Source organism: Martes martes (assembly GCF_963455335.1).
Source record: "Martes martes genome assembly, chromosome: 7".
NCBI classification, from domain to species: Eukaryota; Metazoa; Chordata; class Mammalia; order Carnivora; family Mustelidae; genus Martes; species Martes martes.
This window is the reverse complement of record NC_137894.1, coordinates 130849341-130869970: the sequence shown is the minus strand read 5'-3', so window position 1 is coordinate 130869970 and position 20630 is coordinate 130849341. Positions and strand designations below refer to the sequence as shown.

At 52.4% G+C, this 20630-nt stretch overlaps 1 protein-coding gene across 1 annotated transcript; it reads right to left on the bottom strand.

The window, feature by feature from the left end:
• Window positions 1-20595, bottom strand: MIDEAS (mitotic deacetylase associated SANT domain protein; the record flags this gene model as incomplete). Its single annotated transcript, XM_080808857.1, has 12 exons — window positions 19022-20595; window positions 17279-17578; window positions 10613-10958; window positions 8568-8634; window positions 7941-8083; window positions 7733-7836; window positions 7180-7255; window positions 6472-6560; window positions 3850-3999; window positions 2479-2691; window positions 523-719; window positions 1-181 (listed from the first exon to the last, which is right to left on the bottom strand). The coding sequence occupies exons 1-12, from the start codon at window positions 20486-20488 to the stop codon at window positions 1-3; spliced, it is 3333 nt and encodes a 1110-aa protein (XP_080664983.1). The 5' UTR covers window positions 20489-20595.
• Between the last annotated feature and the right edge of the window lie 35 nt (window positions 20596-20630).

The following is a 20630-nucleotide window of genomic DNA, read 5'->3' as shown; positions in this document are numbered from 1 at the left end:
TCAGCCCCGCTCCCCCGCGCCGCTCTCCTCGCGCGGGGCCGGCTGGTGGGGAGAGTTGGCGGCTGCGGTGGCCGCGGCGGCCGCCGCTTCCTTCTCCTTCTGCCTCAGCGCTGCCGCCTTCTTCTCCTGCTCGGCGTGGCTCTTCATGTGGGCGCTGCGGCTCTTCACCTTGTAAAACACCCTGTGCGGCCAGGCAGGAGGGGCTCAAATCAGAGGGCCGGCCCCACTCCCCGGGACCACCAGGCCCGGCAGCGCGCGTGCACGCGTGTGTTTGTGCAGTGCGCGAATGCGCACCCCACCTGGGCGACCCGGCCCTGCCTGATGGGCTCCGGCCACACGGCCCACTCACTCCCGCCCAGCCGCCAGGTGACATCACTGCCCTAGAAACCCTCGTTGCCAATCGGAAAGCAAGGCGAGAGCTCCCACTACCTCTCCACTTTCCCCTGGAAAGCAGCTTTCCCTGCCTGCCCCAGGGGTGGCCACCCTGCTAGGTCCCAGTGGAGGCAGGGCCCACCATCTTACCTGCCACATTTTTTACAAGGGAAAGTGTTCTCCTGATTTTGGGTCTTGTTAAATGTCTCTGGTTTTTTCTTCTTCTCTGAAAAAGGTAGTGCCCTCCGTGACTTCCCAGCCCCCTCCCTTGGCTTCTCTGAGGCCTGGCCACCAGCAGACCCAGGGGCATTAGATTCATGGCTCCGGAGGATGAGGACATCATTGGCCTGGAGAGGATCAGACAAGGACAGGTGAGAGACTGGGAAAGAGTGTTTCCTGAATTCTGGCATCACAGGGAACAGAGGGCTCTTGAAGGTCCTACACTCCTGCCAAACGGTCCTGTAGAATCCACTTGAATCCTTTCAGTGACAAGGGACTCACTTCTTTTTGGCAGATGAGGCCAACTCTTCCCCTCCCCCACCAAGGATTTTTAAATTTTTATTTATTTGACAGAGAGACAGTGAGAGAGGGAACAAAAGCAGGGGGAGTGCGAGAGGGAGCACAAACCCCCCACTGAACAGGAAGCCTGATGTGGGGCTTGATCCCAGGACCCTAGGGATTATGACCTGAGCTGAAGGCAGCCGCTTAACGACTGAGCCACGCAGGCGCCCCGTGGCCAACTCTATCTTTACAAAGCTGTTGGTACAGCAGTTCTGTGGGACAGTCCTAGTTGCCACAGGACTTCCCCATGCATCTACCTAACGGGGAGGCCTAGATGTCTCCATTAATGATGTCTGCATGTTCACAGTCATTCAGCCCATTCATTCGTGCCTGAATTCCATAAATGAGGTTCAAGTCCATGCGACTATGCCAGGTGCTGGGGATACAGAGGTGACAGACAGGAACCCCTGCTCTCAGAGAGCTCACAGTCTAGTGAACGGGACAGACAACAGGAGCCACCAAGGGAAGTACCAAGCAGGCAAGCAGACTACGGAGAGCAGAGGACGGTGGCACAGAGCTGGAGAGGTGCTGCTCAGGACATAGAATCATGGGCCCTGAGTCAGGGAAGCCTCAGATGGCCATCGAGAGTCATGTCTGTGCCTGGGCTGACCCTCATAGGGAAGCATTCACAGAAGTCAGCAGAACTCCATGCAGCTTGTGCACAGAGCACAGCTCCCGGAGAAGGAGCGCAGCCAAGTCTCCGAAGGGAGGAGACAGCTGTGAGTCTGCAGTCTGGGCTGGGCTGGGGGGTGCCTTCCTGCAAGCGCAAATGTATGACATACTTGTTTTTTTTTTTTTTTTTTTAACTCTCACAGTAGTTCCCCAATAGGCCCTTCCCATCCCTACTCTCTTTGGGGGCACCTCTCCCTGACAAGGAACACCTCTGGGTGGTACGTCCTGCTTCTTGGTCTGCGACAGAGTGGACGGGGGCCTCATTATAAGGACCACGGACAGGTAAGTCACTCAGCATCTCTGAACCCAGTGTCCTCTATCTTCCAGGTACGGGTTAACACTTTATGGGGTTACTGTGAGGAATCAACGAGAAATAATGGGCAGGAGGGCATTGTGCGGAGAACACACGTGAGGGGCCATTCTCATGGTCTCAGCTTGTTCTTGTCAGATGTTCTTTGCAGGGACACAGCTCACTCAGGGGGAACCTGCCTGACCTACAGCTCATAAATGCCTCCCCACCGTCCCACACGCCTTTAAGGTCTTCCCATAGCTTTCTTCTTAAGTCTCAGATCCAAACGCAATACAGTATAAAAATTAATAGCAGACTTTAGAGTCAGGCTGCCTACTAGCTGTCTTACCTAAGGGCCTCAATTTCCTCATCTGTAAAATGGGAATAATGACAGTACCTACCACACAGGGTTATGAGGATTAAAGGAGTTAAAAGCATAAAGTACTTAGAACATTTCCTGCTGTGGCGGCGATGATCGATGATCGCCATCACCTTGTTCCTGTTCTGCCTTCCCTCCCACACCCCCAGGCCCAGCTCCAGCTCTCCTCCTGGACCTGGACTCCCCCAGCAGAGGTCACACTTACCGACTCATTGGCCTGTAGTGTCTGTGTGGCTTTGACAGCTGCCGCCCTCCGGCTTCGCTCTCGCCCCTCTTCCTGCTCTCCCTTCTCCGGGATCTCTGGCACTTCCTCCTCCCCCTCCTTCCTGGTCTCCTTCACTTCCCTCTTGGGCTCCAGCCTCTCTTCACCTGGAGACTCTCTTCTGGGAGGAGGCACCCTAGGGAACTTCTGGGAAGTCTACAGGGGACAAGACCAAGGGCAGTGAGCCTGGAGCGCGGTTACACAGCCGTACTGCCCTGATTCTGACCCAGCCAGAGGCCACTAACCCCTGATCATCCTGCTTGCCTGGCCCAGCCTGGCCTGGCCCTGCCCGGCCTGGCCCTGCCCGGCTCCCTGTGCTACAATTCCATTTCCTGCCCCCGCTGGTCTACCTAGGAAGGATGATGGAGTCTTGAGCCCTGGAGGCCCTCAGGAAGAGACAGAGCCCTTGAGACTGAATTAAAGGCAGGGAGAGGGCAGGCCAGTCCAAGACACACCCTTCAGCAAGGTGGTCTGGTGGGGCCAGGCAGCAGCCTTAGCTGCAATACTAAACCACCTCTGTCACGCTTTCGGGACCTGTGCCCACTTGCCACCTGCACAGTGGGGACCAAAACAATCCCTCCTTAGTGCAGCATGTCAGCAAGTGTGGACTTGGAACCCCAAGATGATGTCAGGTGGATACATGGCCAGAGCATTAAATAACATTCGCTCTTCAATTTTCTTTCAATCCCCAACTGTGTCAAGGACAAAGTTTTGAGTCGGGTCTTAAAGTGTCTTTTATCCTTCGCCAGAGTCTGTCAAACAGAGATCAGGCCTGAGACTCAGAGCCTTGGCAGGTAAGAGTATCTACCCAGAATTTAGTAACATTGTTTGATTTTCATTATCTATTTATTTGTAGTGTACCTTCTATGGCAAACAATACTGGTTTTCTATGATTGTGATACCGTGTTTCTCTTGAGTAAGAAATGAGTTGATTGAAAGAAAAATATGAAGTAGTAGCACAGGTGGTGTGTGATAGTGACACAATCAGTAGCAGTGCCGCATAGCTGGGCAACAGGATTAGAGATCTGCCATGAGGGGACAGTAAGTCACGGTTGGTCAAGTACTGTGGGAAAACTCCCGAGGTTCTGCACTGACACAATCTATTATTCCCATGACACTGGTAGACAGAGAGGGGAACCTAAAAGGTCCAGGTCCAGCGCCCAGGACATTAGCTCCCTGGGGTGGTCAGGGACACTGCCTTCCTCTCTCTACCCTCCAGGGACTTCCAGAGAGCTTGGCCTCAGGCTCCCAACCCAGCCCCTCACCCCAGACACAGCCAAGGCTCGAAGCAGCTGAGGCTGGGAAGGGAGTCACCTTAATATCCACTTCAACCTCTTCCTGGGCCGACTTCTCATCACTTGTATCCACATCCCCGAAGGTTAGCGTCCCATTGCGGCCAATTTTCACCTGCTTCTTGTAGGTGTAGTAGAACTCCACGCACTGGGCCACCGTCTTGGTCTGGATCTGGTTGGAAGACAAAACGAGGTCAGAGCTCCTGGTTTAGCTCACCTGCCTGGGGATACTCCAACCTTTCCCATCCACGCATGACTGCCCTCAGCCGCAGCAAATCTTAAACCCAAGAAACCCAGGAAATACAACCATTTCTCCAATGCCTATTCAGAATAAACCACTGACCAATGCTTCAGCACTATTAAAAAAGGGGGGGGGAAAAAGGCTAAAAAGCTAAAAGCAACATGAGGCCATTGGGGGAGATCTGAATAGGGACTGCATATTAGAGAGTATTACTGTATCAGCTTAAATTTCTTGGGTATAATGATGGTATTGTGGTTTTGCAAAAGAATATCCTTATTTTTTTTTTTAAAGATTTTATTTATTTGACAGAGATCCCAAGTAGGCAGAGAGGCAGGCAGAGAAAGAGAGGAGGAAGCAGGCTCCCCGCCACTGAGCCACCCAGGCGCCCCAAGAATATCCTTATTTTTAAGTGGTATTCAGATCAAGCATCATGATGTCTGTAGCTTACTTTTAATGATTAGTTACAACAGAGGAAGAGGAAACAGAATGTATATAAATTTATATATTGACAAAAAAAGAGAGAGAAAGCAAGCATGGTCAACAGTAACAACTAGGAAATGTAAATGAGGGGTACGTGGCTGTTCACTGTACTATGTTTTCAATGTCGCTGTAAGTTTGAAATTTTTCAAAATAAAAAGTCAGGGTGAGGGGCAGCGCCTGGGTGGCTCAGTGGGTTAAAGCCTCTGCCTTCGGCTCCGGTCATGATCCCAGGGTCCTGGGATCGAGCCCCGCGTCGGGCTCTCTGCTCCTCGGGGAGCCTGCTTCCTCCTCTCTCTCTCTGCCTGCCTGCCTCTCTGCCTACTTGTGATCTCTGTCTGTCAAATAAATAAATAAAATCTTTTTTTTTTTAATAAATAAAATCTTTAAAAAAAAAAAAAAGTCAGGGTGAAAACAATCTGGACACCATCCACAGTCAGAGCCAGCCCAGACCTGGCAACACAAACTCCCTTCATCGAGCCGGGCAACAGTATCCTTCCCCCCCAGGGAGCAGCAACGGACAGTGAGGCTAGAGAAATGGTCAACGTCCTACATCAGAGAGGGACTCAGGGGAGACTAACAAGAAAGCTCTGGAAAACCTGAAAAGGAAGCAGAAGGCCCAAGTCTTCCTCCGAACTCTGCCACTAAACGGCTGTGTAACCTTAGGTGAGTCTCTTCACGTGCAGATGACGTCCAACGGGCCTCCCAAGTCTCTGAAATCCTAGCACTCCCAGGTCACAAATCCATCTGGCTCCGGGGGTTAGGTTCTGGAAGGTTTCCCCCACACAGGGGCTGTTTTCTCTGACTCTGCCCTTTCGGCCCCAGGATCCCAGACTGCTCAGCCAACTGTGGGGCTGCAGAGGGAGCTGGGAAGTCCTGTCCACAGAGCCGCAGGGGTCAGTGACAGTCCTCAGTGCCCGAGGAGGAAACAGTTGTGCTCCCATCTCTCAGGAATGGCCAAGTCACAATGTATTAATTAGATCCTGTTTATGCTTTTGCTATCAATTCTCTCTGATCATCTGTATGACTAATGGTCTGCTCTTTTCATTACGGCATTAGGGGCCCCGCCGTGAATTTCACAGGCACGTACTTCGCAGAAATGTTGCCCAATCCAGGAACGCAGTGTTGCTAAAACCCAGCAAGCGACTGTCCTCACAACAGGGCCCCGAGGAGAGTTCCTCAGCACCCGGTCCCCAGAGCTGTCCTGGCACAGTGTATAGTTCCAGGAGAAGAGAACACGTTCCTGGAAACCCTCTTGCCTCAGCAGGCCACAAGGCTCAGATTTTGTGAGGCAAGGCTGCTGGAAAGATCCAAGTCCTTGGATTAGCAAAGCACTCTTCTCCCAGAAGAAGACGGGGAGAGGATGAGAGAAATCCAATCTAGGAAAACTAGGCCAGGCCTCCTCTACCTGCTCAGCTGAGTTACTGGAAGAAGCCCTGGGTCTGAGAGGAAGGGGGGGGCAGTGAGCCCCCCCCCCCAGGTCACACAGTCCCTTCCCTGCTGGCTCTCAGTTCCCTGCATTCTTGGGGTGACCTCTCCTCCATATATGATTGTGGCTTTTGAAGTACTGAGCCCCTGTGGGGATGGCTCACATCTGCCAGCAGCCTTCCTTCTTTTCCTGTTCTCCCCCAGGCAAGTCACTGCCTCAAGTCTGACCTCTCTGGGTGGGTCTGTCCACTCAGGCCTCCCTCTGAGATTCCAGAGCAGGGCCACACGACCCTAACCTGAGGGAAGAAGGCCTGGGACCAAAGGGAGGAAAGGCCCAATTTTCCCCCCTTGTTTGGAGAAGTGTCTCTGAGGACACTGAGTGGCATTATCCTCACGGCTTTCTCGGGGGGCCTGGGAAGGGACTGCGGGCCCACCACCGGCAGACGGAACCCCAAATCAGGCAGCCAGTTCCGCCCCTAAAACAGAGCCCTAGCTTACCAGCTTCTGCACCAGGAAGAAGTCCTTCTTGTAGATGGCAATGCCCTTGTTGAACAGCTTCCTCTCTGCCATCTTCCACTGGTCAGAGCCTGCGGGGCAGAAAGTGAGCCGAGGCAGTGAGCTGGATGGGGCTGTGTGCACCGCAGGGGGCGACCCCAGCTGGCACAGAGGTGTGAGGGCGCCCACCGCTGGTCCCCGCGGGCATTCAGAGCCGGATCCACACCCTGCTTGCTGCACTCCAGCTATGGTACAGACTGAATGACATAAGCCCGTGGAACCCTCGATGCTTTGCCGGGCCTGGGCAAGGTGCACTGTTCCGCGGGGATCGAGGACAGTGGCTGCTGTGCTTATGCCACCGGGTCACTGTCCCTTCTAAAGCACAGTGCCCGGCATGGGACATGGCACTCCAGGGGCTGCGTAAGTTCCAGGCACCCGAGGCTGGTGTGGACGGCACCCCCTAGACACCTGTCCCTTGCACCCTGCCACGGACTTCTCCGCCTGCACAGGCTCCCACCGGCCCACACCTTTCCCCCTCGGCCTCCAGGGCACAGGAAGCCCCTTGAGAACTACCCCAGCGTGGTGTCAGTTCCTTCTCTTTGGCTCTTGGCTTATCCACCCCCTCACACCCCACCAGGGCCGTGCCTCAGCGTAGAACCGCACCCCCCTCCCAATGCGGGAGACCCCTGGAGGCTGCAGGTCCAGGCCCACCTGTGTAGTGATACGTCGCCAGCGGGTGGTTATGGGGCCGCAGGGGCTTCTTCAGTAGCAGCTTATTCAGCGTTTCCTGAAGGGGAAGTGGGGGGGAAGCTCAGGGCCCTGCAGGCGTCTCGGTGGGAGGCAGAGCATCCTAGGTGCCGGCAGAACTCAGAAGGCCTCTTCAGCCCTCCGGGTAGTAGGGTGGGCCTTTGTCCGCGCCACCCCCCCGCCCCGACACACACACACTTAGCGGCTGAGGGACAAGGGGTCTGGCGGAGGGCGATGTCATGGGGGGTGGGCCTCCTCAGAGGGGAACATGCAGTCTCCGGGACAGAGAGCCACAGGTGCAGAAAGCCCTCAGTGACGGTCCTTCTGAGGGTGGGGACTCACTGACCCAGAACCGGAGACTGGGGTACACAATAGGACCCTGCGCCGTGAAGTCTGGGCTCTGGAACTAAGATGGCTTCGTCAGACCCCCTGCCTGCCTCAGACCAGCTGGTCAGCAGACACGGGTCCGGGCCAGCCTCCCCCAGGGGCCCTCCCTCCACCGGGGCCGTTGTCTCACCAGGATGTCTCCCCTGGACTCATGCAGACAATGCAGTGCCAGCTCCTGGTTGGTGCCAGCCCCAGGGAAAATACTGGAACAGGCGGCAGTCAACAGGTCCTCCACTGGAGCAAGCGTGGGAAGGGAGGAGAAGCAATCAGGTCCCGGGCCCAGCCCACCCACCTGCCCGACAGCCCACCTGCACCTGCTCGTCCCGGTCCCCTCTCACCTTGCCTCTGCTTCTCCCGGCTGCTCTCGAGGTTCTCCCACGGCTGCCACACCAAGTCAGCCTTGTGGGGGTCGGCGGCTGCCAGGGCGCGATCCCTCATCGAGGGGATTTCCGCTTGGAACCGGGAGCCCACATTGATCCGTCTGCAGGGGTGGAAAGGGGGGGGGAGTGAGGCCTCGCCTGGCGGTGATCGGGACTCTTTCTCGCTGGGGTGGGAGAAGGTGCAGGGGGTGACTGGCAGAGGCTGAGCACAGTAAGGCCTCAACTGGGTGGGAGTTGGAATTTGGCTTCTGTGAGGAGAGCCTGGGAAAGGGCACCTGGTATGGCCAGAAAGACAAGGCCCAGAGGTTGGAACGGGGAGAAGCTCCAGGTTTCCAGACACAGAAGAAGTCTCTTGGACTAGCCCCCTAATTCTCCTCAGAGGTGAAATTTAAACCGAGCTGGTCCTTTCCTTTCCCTGTGACTTCCACACAGAAGCAGGCTGGACACAGTAAAGCCCAGAGGCCACTGCAGAGTCTCAGAGGCCCGCTCAGCCCTCTGCAGGCCCCACACGACCCTCCTCTTCCTTACAGGGCCCATATGCGCTGGATCCCTCTCGGCCACCCTCATGCCACGGGCTGCACTTACGGCTCGATGCTCACTGGGGTGGCCTCCCCCATCACAGAGAGGACAGGTGGGGTGACTTCAGCGCTATCTATGGGACAAAAGGCACGTTGGTGAATGGTCCCCTCCTCCCTTTAGTAAGCGCCCCCCCCCCAGCCCCACCCTACGTGGCTGCTCTGTTTGCAAAGAGCCACAGCAGTGACTCAGAGAGACTCACACTTGGAAATCAGGCACCCTGCATCCTGGCTCCTCAGCCTGCGACTGGGACGGCTAACTGTGACTTTGCCAAACATGTGGCTGCTTCTGCTTTCACGCCTGCTGAAAGGGGCTATTACGACCCACCCCCTGCGGTTAACATAAGGGCTGAATGAAGTCACGCACAGAGCCGCGCCCTCAATAAATATTAGCTATTATTACTACTACTACTCCCTCCCAGAACTGGGTCTCTGCCCTAGGAGCTCCCCCACTATGGAATTAACTCCAGCCTTAAGCCATACTTGCTCTAGTCAAGGGGCTGAAACTTCTGGCACACTAGCATGGTGGTGAAGGGGATCCCCATTTCATACTTATCTCCTCCCTTCCATGCTAGATTCTCTGCCTCAGTTTCTCCTGAGCTAATCTCAGCGGCCCACGGGATCCATACACTCCCTTGCTCTGAAACCCAAACCCTGGCTGACTCCCCTCTGCAGCCTGAAATAAACCCCGAACTCTGCTGGCTCACGCAGTCCCCCCTTCCATCTATGCCTCCCACCACCCCTCGCCTAGACCCCAGATCCAGCAGACCGCTTACTGTCGGCTCTCATCACTCTCCCTGCACGCCCCACCTCCAGGCCTTGGTACCGCTCATTTCCTCACCCTGGTGGACCCTCCCCACCCCCTTCCCACTGGAAGCTCAGCTCTAGCCCCACTCTCTCTTGAAGACTGTCTTCTGACCCCAGGCTGGGAGCCTCTGCAGGCTCTGGAGCTCAGGGTCTGCTTCACTTGCCCGCGGCTGCTGCTCCCACGCTGCTCACAACCTCTGCTTTTCTGTCTCCCAGGCTCCCAGGTCAACTCCCTAATGACCCTGTACTCTCTTTAGAACAAACCATGCTACCCCATGCACTGCTGGAGTGCAGGCCCAGTTCGACGCTTTGCACCCAAGTACTCGATAAACACTCCTGGATGGACAGGAGACCTCTCGCTGCTGCCAGTCTGGTCTCTACAGTGACATCTTCCTGCATTACCCAGACAGGGAGAGAAGCTTTGAAGCTTGGAGGGTACGTGGGAGGGGAGGAGGTCAGCCAGTCCAGGGTGAGCCATTTCTCACGCACAGACGCCAGGGGGCACCAGAGAGCTAGGCCAAGGGCGGTCAGGGTTGGAGGTTAACGTCATGACTGCAGGGCCTCACCCCTCCACCTCAGGTAGCCTTTACTCCCACTTGATCCTCCACCACCGCTAAGGGGCAGGATTATCCCATTTTTCAGAGAAAATGGAGCCTTTCGTGGAATGGGAAACATTCTTCAACAATTCACCATCCAGACCAGCCAAAATGTCTGCTCTACGCCAAAACTACTGTTTGAGAGAGCCGGGAGACAGGATCTAACAAGACAGCAAGCGCAAACGGGATGCTCCAGGTATGATGTTAAGTGCTTTACGTCTGTTAATGCATACGAAACTCCCCACAACCCTGCGAGGTGGCTATTAGTTTGAACACCAGGAAACTGCTATTTGTTGATCCCAAAAGAGTTGAGATCGGCAATTTCATCATCAAGCAAGTACTCCTAGTATCTTCAATTAAATACGGAAGAAACTGAAGCTGAGAGGGTTTGAACGACTTGCACAAATAATAGTAAATGGTAGAACTGGGATCTGAAGCCGCGCAGTTGGGCTCATACCCGCCCCCCACACCCCTGCCTGATCTTGAACCAGGACAGTCTCCTTTTCTCTCTCAGAAAAGAGACTGGAACCCCTTTGCCCACAGTGTTTTTTAGCCCAATCTCCAGCAGCCCTATAAGCAGTCTCATCCCTGCCCGGTGCCCTCCCCCCGCCCATTCCTGCCCCCATGGCCCCTGATGGGGGGTGTCACTCACTAGATCGGAGCAGGGTGCGATGGGCACTCTTTGGCGTGATGGGAGGAGGGGCTGGGATGCTGCTGGTTGACATGATGGCATTGAAATAGAGGCCGGAGCCCTCCCGCACAGGGCTGAGGATGGGGGGAGGCGTGTAGGGGGGCAGCTCAAAGCTCCGCTCAGAGGGGTGGTCGGCGAGGCGGACAGGAGAGCGCAGGTGGCTCTGGTATGGGGTGATGTTGGAGTAGACGGGAGGGGCAATGAAGGTGCCCGCCTTGGTGGGGATGATCAGGGGCTCAGGCCGTGGCCGCTGCTTTGGTTTCCGCACTGAAGTGTCCCCTTCCAGCTTGACATTCATGTCCTCAGCCTGGAGAAGGAAACAGAACCAAGACGGCTCAGGCTCCTAGGTGCTGGGAAAACTGAAGACTTGACCGCTACTTGTCAGTCTCACCTCTGGAACTTCGTCTGCCCGCTACACCCACCAAGGCAAGCCTGAGACAGGGAACTGGTCCAAAAATCCCTTTACGGTCTCCTCTAGGCTAGGGGTCAGCACACTGTTTCAGTAAAGGGCCAGAAAGTAAATCTCGGCTTGTGGGCTATGTGCCCGTCCCCGTCACATCTTCTTCTTCTCCCCCTCCTCCCCACGCTTTCCAAATAATCCTTTTAAAATGTAAAGTCCATTCTTAGGTCTGGATTTGGTCCACACGCCCTGGTTCGCAACCCCTGACGTAAGTATGCCACTGGACAGGGAGCTGTAGTAGTTAAGGTCCAGGCCCTGCGGCTGGATTGCTTGGAATGGGATCTACCTCCTTTACTTACACCGAAAATTTCTTAACTTCTCTGTGCATCAACATTTTTAACATGGGAATAATAATTACCTACCAAATGGGTTAGCTATGAAAATGAAATGAGGGGCGCCTGGGTGGCTCAGTGGGTTAAAGCCTCTGCCTTCAGCTCAGGTCATGATCCCAGGGTCCTGGGATCGAGCCCCACATGGGGCTCTGTGCTCAGCGGGGAGCCTGCTTCCCCTCTCTCTCTGCCTGCTTCTCTGCCTACTTGTGATCGCTGTCTGTCAAATAAATAAATAAAATCCTAAAAAAAAAATGAAATGAATTAATACTTGGAAACCATGGAGAACAGTACCTGATATAGTAATTACTCAATAAATACCAGCTGCTATCCAGCTCTGTGTTAGATGGAGGTGCCTGCTGTGTGCTAAGACCTGAGCCAGGTAGGGGGCCACCAAATGAACAAGACAGTCCTGTCCTCACAGTATCAGTCCCATGACCATGACCACAGACCAGCCCATACATGCTGGCAAGGGTTAGCGCTCCGAGCTTACACTTCTCCCTGCTCAGTAGGCCTCATGGGTCTTCAGACAGAGTAGAGGGTAGGGCTGTAAGGGAACAGAGGCCTTTCTCTGTTCCATCCCTATCCTCTCAGGAGAATGGAACCCTCTGAGGATAAGCAACATCCACATCGTCTCCCTGGGTGCAGGGCTGGCCGAGAGGTGAGGCTGGGTCGCAGTGGCCCAGGAGGCCTGGGAACAGCAGCCTTTCTCTCCTTCCCGGGGTCCAGCCCACAAGCCCTTTCAGCAGAGGGCTTGATGGTCCATGAAGTCTCGGCCATGGCCTTTACCCATTTGTGCCCTCTTTTCTTTTCTTGCCCTTCTTTTCTTCTTCTACTAGGAAGAAGTGAAATACTTCATTCTTCCTCCCTTAGGGGAACAAGATGATTACACAGAAAAAAATGCGGCAGAGCCAAAGGCCCCCAAGCTTGCTAGACAAGAAACCCAACATGAACTCAGCTAGCTGTAATGATTTAACTTTGTACTAAGGGAAATGGAATTAAACTAATATTTGACAATATTTTTGGTATTAATTTTGTAGATGTGATAGTAGTATTGAGGTTATATGGAAGGAAGGAAGGCAGAGGGAGGAAGGGAGAAAGCTTAGGTATAGTGCACTTCAGATACAAACCTAAGTATTTATGAATGCAATGATACAGTGTTTGGGATTTGTTTAAAACAAAAAATCTAGTGGCAGAAGAAGTGCAGATACAAATTTAAAAAAAGGATGTCTGTATTCCAAAAACCGTTAAAGCCAGGGGATGACTAAATACTGAGGTTCATTTTACCATCCTCTACACTTTTGTGCAACACTGAAAATATCTATAATACAAGGAAAAATAAATAAGTAAACAATAACAATAAATAAATAAACAGACCTCCTCCTAAAGCCTGGTGAAGCAAAAGTACCCACAGGTGGGGATTCAAGAGATCCAAATTCCAGGGCTAGCTCTGTCATTTCTTGGCTGTATGAACTTAGGTAACTTCTCGCATTTTATGGACCTACTTCCTCATCTGTGAAATGGGCACGTGCAGCTGTGCAGTTGCTCAGGCTCCTTCCAGTCATCCTCAGGACAAGCTAAGGCCTCTAGCCTCCAACCTCTATCACAACCAGGGAGTAGAGATTGAGCTGCCCGTGATAATCTTAGAGCTCCCTTTTCTGTTACGGAAGACAGGCTTATAGGCCAACTCTCCAGCTGAGAACTAAAAAATCCTTGCCGAAGAAGGAGAGCCTGAGAAAACCCCAGGCCTTGGATTGGGGCTCCAAAAGGCTAACTCCTCAGAATAAAGGTGACTCAGAAACACACTCGTCGTCTGGGGCGCCTGGGTGGCTCAGTCGTTGGGCGTCTGCCCTCGGCTCAGGTCACGGTCCCGGGGTCCTGGGATCGGGCCCTGCGTCGGACTCCCTGCTCACTGGGAAGTCTGCTTCTCCTTCTCCCTCTCTCTGCCTGCCACTCCCCCTGCTTGTGTGCTTTCTGTCTCTTTCAAAAAAAAAAAAAAAGAAAAAGAAAAAGAAATACACGCGTCATCACACGGAATAATGCTTAACTTAAAATCATCTCATTTCAGGGGGCACCTGGATGGCTCAGTGGGTTAAAGCCTCTGCCTTTGGCTCAGGTCATGATCCCAGGGTCCTGGGATCGAGCCCCACACCGGGCTCTCTGCTCAGCAGGGAGCCTGCTTCTCCCTCTCTCTGCCTGCCTCTCTGCCTACTTGTGATCGCTGTCTGTCAAATAAATAAATAAAATCTTTAAAAAAAAAAAATCATCTCATCTCGGGACGCCTGGGTGGCTCAGTTGGTTAAGCCTCTGCCTTCAGCTCAGGTCATGATCCCAGGGTCTTGGGATCGAGCCCTGCATCGGGCTCCTCCCTCAGTAGGGAGCCTGCTTTTCTCTCTGCCTCTGCCTGCCACTCTGTCTGCTTGTGTGCTCTCTCTCTCTCTGACAAATAAATAAATAAATAAAATCTTAAAAAAAAAATCATCTCATCTTGATCGGTGATTAAATTAAATAATTCAGGATTGCTAATGCCCTTTGCTACCTGTCAGATGCAAAGCTAAATCCTCTCTAGAAGACAAGAACGTCATCCATAGTCTTTATTTAATTACCTCAATAATTTTTCATATATGTCTGACATGCAATTAAAACTAACCAGATATATAAGAGAACAAAATGTGACTTAAAAACAAGAAGTAGGGACGCCTGGGTGGCTCAGTTGGTTGAGCAGCTGCCTTCGGCTCAGGTCGTGGTCCCGGCATCCTGGGATCGAGTCCCACATTGGGCTCCTTGCTCGGCAGGGAGCCTGCTTCTCCCTCTGCCTCTGCCTACCACTCTGTCTGCCTGTGCTTGCTCGTTCTCTCTCTCTCTAACAAATAAATAAATTAAAAAAAAAAAAAAAGAAGAAGTAACAGGCATTTAAAAAACAAAAAACAAGAAGTAACATAACAGAAGGAGACCCATGAGGATCCCACTAATGGAGTTATCAGACATAAACTCTAAGAAAACTATGCTTAAATTATGCAATAAAAGGTTGAAAATGTCACTGAACTAGAAATGCTACAAATGAACCAAACAGAAATTCAGTAACTGAAAAAAAGAACTAAAAATAAGAACTCGATGAGTGGGCTTAGCAACATATTAGATACAGCTAAAGAGAGAATGGGTGAAGTGAAAGTCCACAGTAAGAGGAAAGTGGAAAATACAGAAAAGTGCATGACAAACAAAATAGGGGATATGGGGCGCCTGGGTGGCTCAGTGGTTAAGCCGCTGCCTTCGGCTCAGGTCATGACCTCAGGGTCCTGGAATCGAGTCCCGCATCGGGCTCTCTCCTCAGCAGGGAGCCTGCTTCCTCCTCTCTCTCTGCCTGCCTCTCTGCCTACTTGTGATCTCTGTCAAATAAATAAATAAAAAAAAAACAGGGGATATGGTGAAAGGCTCCAACAAATGTGTAACTGGAGTTCCAGAAGGAGAGAAGAGAAAAAATGGAGCAGAAGAAATATTTAAGAAGGACTACAAACCCGAAACAGGATAAACACAAAGCAAACCAGTATTTAGGTCTAACAGCAAAAGTGCCAAAAAGCAATGACAAAAACAAAAATAACAACAAAAACACCACTTAAAAGCAGTAAGATAAAATGACACCTTAAATTCAAAGAAACAACAAAATGGCTTATGTGACTTCCTAACACTGTAACTACAACAAAGTCTAAAGACAACAGAACGATATTAAATGCCAAGAGAAAGTAACTACCAACACAGAATTCTCCACCCAGCAAAGTTATCCTCCTCCTCTCTTGCTCGCTCTCTAATAAATAAATAAATCTTAAAAAAATAAATATTTTCAGACAATCAAAGACTAATAAATTTCATCATGAACAGACTCGCACTGAAGCAAATACTAAGGGACGTTCTTCAAACAGCACATAAATGCTCTGAGCTAGAAGCCTGGAGATATGAGAAGAAATGAAAAGCAACAAATTGGGCGCCTGGGTGGCTCAGTGGGTTAAAGCCTCTGCCTTCGGCTCAGGTCATGATCCCAGGGTCCTGGGATCGAGCCCCGCATCGGGCTCTCTGCTCAGCAGGGAGCCTGCTTCCTCCTCTCTCTCTGACTGCCTCTCTGCCTACTTGTGATCTCTGTCTGTCAAATAAATAAATAAAATCTTTAAAAAAAAAAAAAAAGAAAAGCAACAAATTGCTAAGTCTTTCAGTAAATCTAAAAGGAACAACAACTGAACAAAACAATGTTATCACTGAGGAATGTATAGAATTGTTGAATCACAAGATTGTACAGATGAAACTAAACACTGTATGTTAACTATATAGGAATTAAAGTTAAAAACTTGATAAAAACAATGATGTTATAATACCCTGGTGATGTTAAAATGTTTAGAGAATGAAAATACATGTTAATAATTCTACAAGTTAGAGACTGGTGAAAAATGGAGTTAAAAGTGTTGTAAGAACTTTGCATTGTTCTGGAAGAGGTAAAATACTAATTTATATTAGATTTCAATAAGCCAAGAATGCATGTTTTACACTGCAGTAGCTCTTTTCAACCAGAAAATTAAGCCCTAATGCCATGAGGCGTTCACTATACGTAATGACTTAGCTTGCTTATGCATCTGGAATGGTACTAGCTTTGTGCCATCTGAGAAGGTAGTCATTCAAATTCCTTGTTGTGGGACTTAGTTCTCTCACATGAATCCAGAAAAGAAAGGCTGCCCGGCTAATTACTAAAAGAGTAATGAATAAATAAGAGTAATAATTAAGTAAATAAATAAGAATAATAAACAAGTATATAACTAATAAATTAGTTGAGAGGGAAAATGGAGTAACAAACCCAATCAAGCCAAACGGGGTGAGGGGGTGGGGGAAAGGAACAGAAAGGGCAGTATGGGATAAATCAGAAGGCAAACAGTAGGGGCGCCTGGGTGGCTCAGTGGGTTAAAGCCCCAGGTCATGATCCCACTGGGCTCTCTGCTCGGCAGGGAGCCTGCTTCCCCCTCTCTCTCTGCCTGCCTCTCTGCCTACTTGTGATCTCTGTCTGTCAAATAAATAAATAAAATCTTTAAAAGAAAAAAAAAAAGGCGGCGGATTTAAACCCAAGTATTTCTGTAATTATGTTAAAGTAAACTACAGCAATGTTCTAGAAGACAAAGGTTGTCAGAACAAATAATAACAAACCCCAATTATAGACCACTTGAAAGATACACCTTAAGCGTAAGGCTACAGAAGGGCTAAAAGTAAAAAGATGGAAAAGATACACATCTCATCCATTCCCCCTCCCCACAACACTAACCAAAAGAAAGCTACTGTTTCACCAAATAGACTTTAAAAGGCAAAAAGATTACGAAAGATAAATAGAAGCATTTCCTTATGATGAAGTGTCTAATCCACTTCTAAATGAGTATGCAACTAATTACACAGCATCAAAATGTATAAAACAAACGCTGACAGAAAAGACAAGATAGATAAAACCTCAATCTTAGTGAGAGACTTTAACATATATATGTTGGTACTGACAGAACAAGTAAACATCTCTGCATCCCAGTGCCTAGCACAAAACCTGACCCATATTAGAAGCCAAAATTTGCTAACCTCTAATGAAAGAGATTCACACATCCTAGATTTTCCTAGGCAGTCTTAATTTTAAGTATAAAACTGTCCAATTGTCTCCCATAAATGCATTTATCTGTCAATTTGGTTTGGAAAATATAAACAGTATCTCCACAGGTTGCTTGAATCCTTCCTGTATTGCCCTGTTCTCCTTTCTTCCACAGGGTATTAGGTCTCCAGGAGCACACAGGTACTAGAGGTGTTTGCATGGGCAGCTTCTCATACCTGAGCTGGGGCATCAGTCCCCGGGATACGGGTGGACCGCCTGCGGGTGACGATGACGGATGGCTTGTGTTCAGTGGGGTTCTGTTCAGGACCCTTCCCGTCCTCATCAACACCTCCAGCTTGGGCCGCCTCAGTTGGGTCCACAGTCCGCACAGGCACAGATACTGGGATGATGAGGGGTACCATCCCGCTGTCCTCCCGTGCTCGCTTGGCAGCTAAGGAAGGCTCAGAAAACTCCACCCCACACTTGGTGGTTGAAGCCAACACACTTTTCCGCTTCTCCTCAGAGCCACTGGCATCCTGGAGGAGAGGGAGGGGAAACAAGAGGTTAAGGTTTAGAAGGTAAGTCCTGGTAAGTCCAAGACCTCTAGTCGCCATTGGATTCAGGAACTCAGACACCCAGGATGGTTCGTTCCCATGAACCATGGCATTTGATGCTATGATGGTTTTCACGGTCTTTCCCTGAATACCTTTTCTCTCACCACATTCCCAAATACTCCCTATAACCTCCCTTCTGCCAGGACTTCGGATCCTGCCTGGCACGGGGGTCCCCAGCCATCTCAAGCCACAGGTGGCTTACAGATTGTTTTGTTTCATCTGCATGGGGCATGGCACAAGAAACAGTATCTAAATTCAAAACGTATCTCTGCAAAAAACAAACAAAAAACGTATCTCTGCAAAAGAAAGTAACCAGGGGCGCCTGGGTGGCTCAGTGGGTTAAGCCTCTGCCTTCAGCTCAGGTCATGATCTCAGGGTCCTGGGATCGAGTCCCACATCGGGCTCTCTGCTTGGAAGGGAGCCTGCTTCCTCCTCTCTCTCTGCCTACTTGTGATCTCTCTGTCAAATAAACAAAATCTTTTAAAAAAAAAATTTAAAAGTAACCAAGGAACCTGTTACCAGGCAATGGTGGTCTCTGTACCTTTTCCCCATTGGGAAGTGGCTGGAGGGAAGTCAAATTCTACAGCCTCTGCCGTGTCAGCCTGGCCCAAAGGCATGGGAAGAAGCGGGTGGGGGAGTATGGGGGGAGGGCTGAAACCCCTAGGGAAGGAAGGGGCAAACACTGGCTTTGGAGCCAGATACTAGGCTTTTATCTTAGCTTTGTGCCCTCTGTAGAACTCCCAAAGCCTACAGGTTCTTTCCGTCTCCGTCAATGAAATAATCCCTGGGCCTCAGCTTCTTTAGCAACAGAACAGGATAACGGCACCATCCGACACAGGGTTTGACAACAAATTATTTGTGATCAAGTATAAGAAAGTACAAGTTCAAGAGAGGTGCTCAGGTTCGGTTCATTCTTCTTCCCCCGTTATTGCCATTTCTTTTAAATCCACCTGATTGCAGCAAAATTTACATAAAAACAAAATGCACCTGTTTTTAATTAGTTTGACGCATTCTGACAAGTATAATCACCTGTGCAACCACTGCCACCGTCTTGTTTTAGTGCCCAGGATCTGGCAATGGTTTCACCTGCCCCTACTCCCAGTCCTTCATGTGCCAACCCACAAGGGCACGTGGCACCTTCCTGCCTGCGGACCACACGTGTGCAGACACTTCCTCTCTCCTTCAGGTCGGGATGTACCTACGTAGAGACTCTTTGCACGCAGGGAGCTCAGAACTCCCAAAGCCTACAGGTTCTTTCTGTTTCTGTCAATGAAGGGAATACACTGCCCCGTGGACTCCCCTGGCCCCAGACACGGCTCCCCGTGCCCTCTGCCAGGCCAGGCGTGCACCCCGTGCCACTCTCACCTTTGCATTCTGCAGTGAGGCCAGCTCCACTGCCTTCTGGGCCAAGGTCAGCAAATTGGCCTCCTGCGACACCCGGCGCCTCCGTCGAGTGCTCTGGATCACCCCACCCCGTAGCACCTGCCCACAGTCCCCAGTGCCCACGGCCCGCACACCCTCCTCGCTGCCCATGGCAGGAGCCTCCCGCTCCCGACCATTGGGTGCCAGTCTCTCCCCATCAGAGAGCAACTGTGACTCCCTCAGCTCCAGCGGGAATCCCAGAGCTTCAGGATGGGGCTGCCCCAGGGGCCCAGGCGGCGGCTGCTGTGGGGGCCAGTGATGCAGGAACAGGTTGCTGGTGGGCTCCTGTCCAGGCTGGGTGCCAGCCACATCCAGGGGGGCGGCAGGCAGGACGCCCTCCTTCGAGAGGCGGCGGGAGCGGCGGGGGAAGGCTATCTGGGACTGAGGTAGCACAGGCTGTGGGGCTGACTCCTGCAGGAGGGCCTTGCGCAGTTCTGGGTTCATGTCAGGGTTGGGAGGGAAGGGGTAGGGCGCCATGCTGTGGTGAGCCAGGTGCGACTGCCCCAGGGGCCCCGCTGGCTGCAGCCCAAAGTCCTGGGGCTGCTGCGCGGGGGGCTGCTGCATGGGATAGAAGTTCTCGAAGAGCGGCATCTGCGGGAGGGCGGCCTGCGGCGCCGGCGGCGGCTGCTGCTGCTGCTGCTGCTTCTGCGGCGGGAAAGCAGCCACCGGGTTGGGGGGCGGTGGGCCCTGCCGGAAGACCTGCCGGTTCACCTGGTGGCCGAACGCCAGCTGGAAAGGTTGCAGGGGCAGTGTCTGGTTTGGGGGCTTCTTGGCCACATGGAAAGAGTTCAGGGGCGCCTGCGGCCGCCCGACCTCCAGCTGCACCTTCTGCGGCATCATCGGCCGCACCGCATTTCCGTAGCGGTCCAGCTGCGGCCCCGCTCCTTTGTCCCGCTTCAGCGCCTCGGGGTGGCTGTAGTACGCAGAGACCCCCATGCCGGGGTGGGGGCTCCCCTTGGGTCCACTGTAGAGAGGCAGGCTGTGGCGGTTCCACGTCGTGGGGGGCGGAGGCTGGCCCGGCTGCTGCTGCCAGCCGCTGTCGCTGACGCCCCCGCCGCCTCCGCGCTCGGGGCCCCGCCCCGGAGCCATCACGGAGTTGGGCCACTTGACCGAGCCCACCTGCTGGGACAGCATGGCCGCCGTGGTCCGCTCGGGACCATACACCACGGAGTTCAGCAGGGCCAGGCTGTTGGGAGGGGGCAGCTCCACAGGCTGGGAGACCGGGGCCGCCCCTGCCGGGCCCTCGTGCCCGAAGTAAGGTTCCTCCTTCACTCTGGTGGACTGTGGAGGGGCGGGCGGCTGCTGTGGGGCCTGCAGGGGTGGGGGCTGCTCCTTGGGAGCTGGTTCCTGGTCCCCAAAGAGGCAACGCTTCCGCTTGTTCTGAGCCTTGGGCTGGGCCTGGAGGTTCATGGTGTGGCCAACCGGGCCCTGGCAATGAGCCCTACTTCACCAGTTGCCCATCCCCTGTGGGAAGGTCCTGCTGGAAGCCCAGCTCTTGTCCGGGAGCCAGTGGGGGCAGAGCGGGAGGGGGGTGAGGCCAGGCACGGGGAGA